Source organism: Anoplophora glabripennis, unplaced genomic scaffold (genome assembly GCF_000390285.2).
Source record: "Anoplophora glabripennis isolate ALB-LARVAE unplaced genomic scaffold, Agla_2.0 scaffold1602, whole genome shotgun sequence".
Lineage (NCBI taxonomy): Eukaryota > Metazoa > Arthropoda > Insecta > Coleoptera > Cerambycidae > Anoplophora > Anoplophora glabripennis.
The window spans coordinates 7,221-9,351 of NW_019417746.1; the positions used below are offsets into that span (position 1 = coordinate 7,221).

General features: G+C 27.3%; 1 protein-coding gene across 1 annotated transcript in view; it reads left to right on the plus strand.

Moving 5' to 3' along the window:
- Positions 1 to 781: 781 nt before the first annotated feature.
- The window catches only part of LOC108915317 (cGMP-dependent 3',5'-cyclic phosphodiesterase), a 21,816-nt gene continuing 20,466 nt past the window's right edge, over positions 782 to 2,131 (plus strand). The window contains exon 1 of the mRNA XM_018721311.2: positions 782 to 1,405. Within this exon, the coding sequence (XP_018576827.1) occupies positions 1,208 to 1,405 (198 nt within the window). The 5' untranslated portion in view covers positions 782 to 1,207. The remainder of the gene's footprint in view (positions 1,406 to 2,131) is intronic.

Genomic DNA, 2,131 nt, shown 5'->3' on the forward strand with positions numbered 1-2,131 from the left:
TTTTTGATATTTTTGTGGAATGAGGATGATGATGTTCCTTATTTATGTTATAAGTTTAGAGAATCATATCATATATTCTCTATTCCAGAAAAAAATTAAACTAGAAAGAGGTTAGGTTGGTTTTTTATGTAATTCATACGAAAAAGACCTGAATTACAAATGATTCTACCAATATTATCTCTGGCCTAGGTCATAAAAAAAAGAGGATAATCCTGAAGCAAAGTGGATCGCAAATATATCCCATACAGAAAATTAATCTTACCATTAAGTAAAATATTTGCTGTTTCAACGTCTACGTTTACTAAAACATCTGTGCCTCAAAAGATTAAATTTAAACTGACCACTTCCACAGCTGTATCAGAATCCATCATTTTGCTGAACGATTTTTATCCTCATTTAAACAAAATGTCAAAAAGAAAAAGGTTAAGTTACCGGCTGACAATACTAGTTGAATATACCAACAGAATATTCAACTGAAGGGTGAAGAGTTCAGTCATTTGATCTAAACTTGTGACGTCACATAGTAGTTTAAATGACTGACTATTCTCGCAAAAACGTAATATTCACTCATACTACAACATACGACTTCACTCGCGAAAAAAAGCCTTATGTAGTAGTATATGCTCGAAAATCTTGATCATGACGATTTAATTTTTCGTAATCCGCCAATGAAGAATGATTGTTTTGGTGTCAATTGTCATTTTGTCATTGCTTGTCATTTTTTTTACCAGAAACCAGAGGTCCCAAACCCAAACAAAATTGACGTTTGTTCAATAGGGTACAGAAAGGCTGATAAATATAAACGAAGCAGCCGAATTGCATTGGATTAAATTGTGTTTAATTGTTCAAGCAATTTATGCATTTATTAAATTCTAAAAGTACACCAATATAAAAATGAATGAAATAAAAAATGGAAAAGTTAGTTTTCATATCAGTGGTGTTACTGATATTTAAATATCGCCCCTTATATTTCAAGAGTCTAATGAAATGGTAGTTATTAATGTATATGGATTTAATTAATTTAATGGCACAATAAAGCCCTCCAAATTAAGTAAACTTAACCATTTGGTAAATGATATGTGACATCACCATGGCATTATTAATAATGAAATATCATTTTAATTTATCTAATCTTATCTAATGTGAACAGTAAATTAATTGGATTAGGTATCTAAATTTTCTGTGATTACAGAATTATAGTTAGAACATGTCTTCAGAATCGAATGAAAATAAACTATTTTTACCACCTCCTTATTGTAAGACACCAGCCAAATTTGATGATGTATTCGAGGAAGATGTCCAACTGTCGAAGTTGGATGTATTGGATCCTGCAAAAGTTTTACAACTGTGTGAAAATCTCACAGATCGAACAACTAAACAGCTTGAGGTTAAAGTCAACAAATTTGTAAGTGAACTATTAATTTTTAATTGTAAATTCCTGTACACCAACCCATTTAAATAATTTCAGTGATTATGTATGCCCTTTAAAATTCAATAATTGTCACTATAAGTTGTAAATATTTCAAAGAATTCTATTTGAGTTTTATGTTTACCTATGTTAAAGTGTGCTTGTAAACAATTAGTACTTCTGTATAGGGATGATGTTTTTATTTACTAGTTACATTACCCTCTAAAAATAAACATGTTAATCCAAAAGTGGTAGTAATCACAGAACATTTTGTTATCTTCATGCTCACTTAAAATTAACATAATGGAATATTATTATTTTAATTTATTTATACTTATTTCTTTTTAAAATTTTAGGAATAAAAAAATATTTATAACTACAAATTTACCAATTCAATTATTATTCATAGTTATATATTGTCATACAGTAATTTAAGTTATTACAAGAGTTGATAGGGATAGATACAGACAATAGATTTGTATTACTGTATCTATACAAGTATTTAGGCAAAGAACTTTTAATTACCCTTTAAATATACAGATTAAAATTTGAATTAAATATAAGATTTTTATGTAAAATGTTTTATAAAATACATGCCAAATTATTTTTTTTTACAAATTTAGTGTCTGTGTGATATCATGGCCATGATATGTCCAACTATTAAATATTGTATATAATATTATTAAATTTATTAAATATTATATATATTATTAAATATTATAT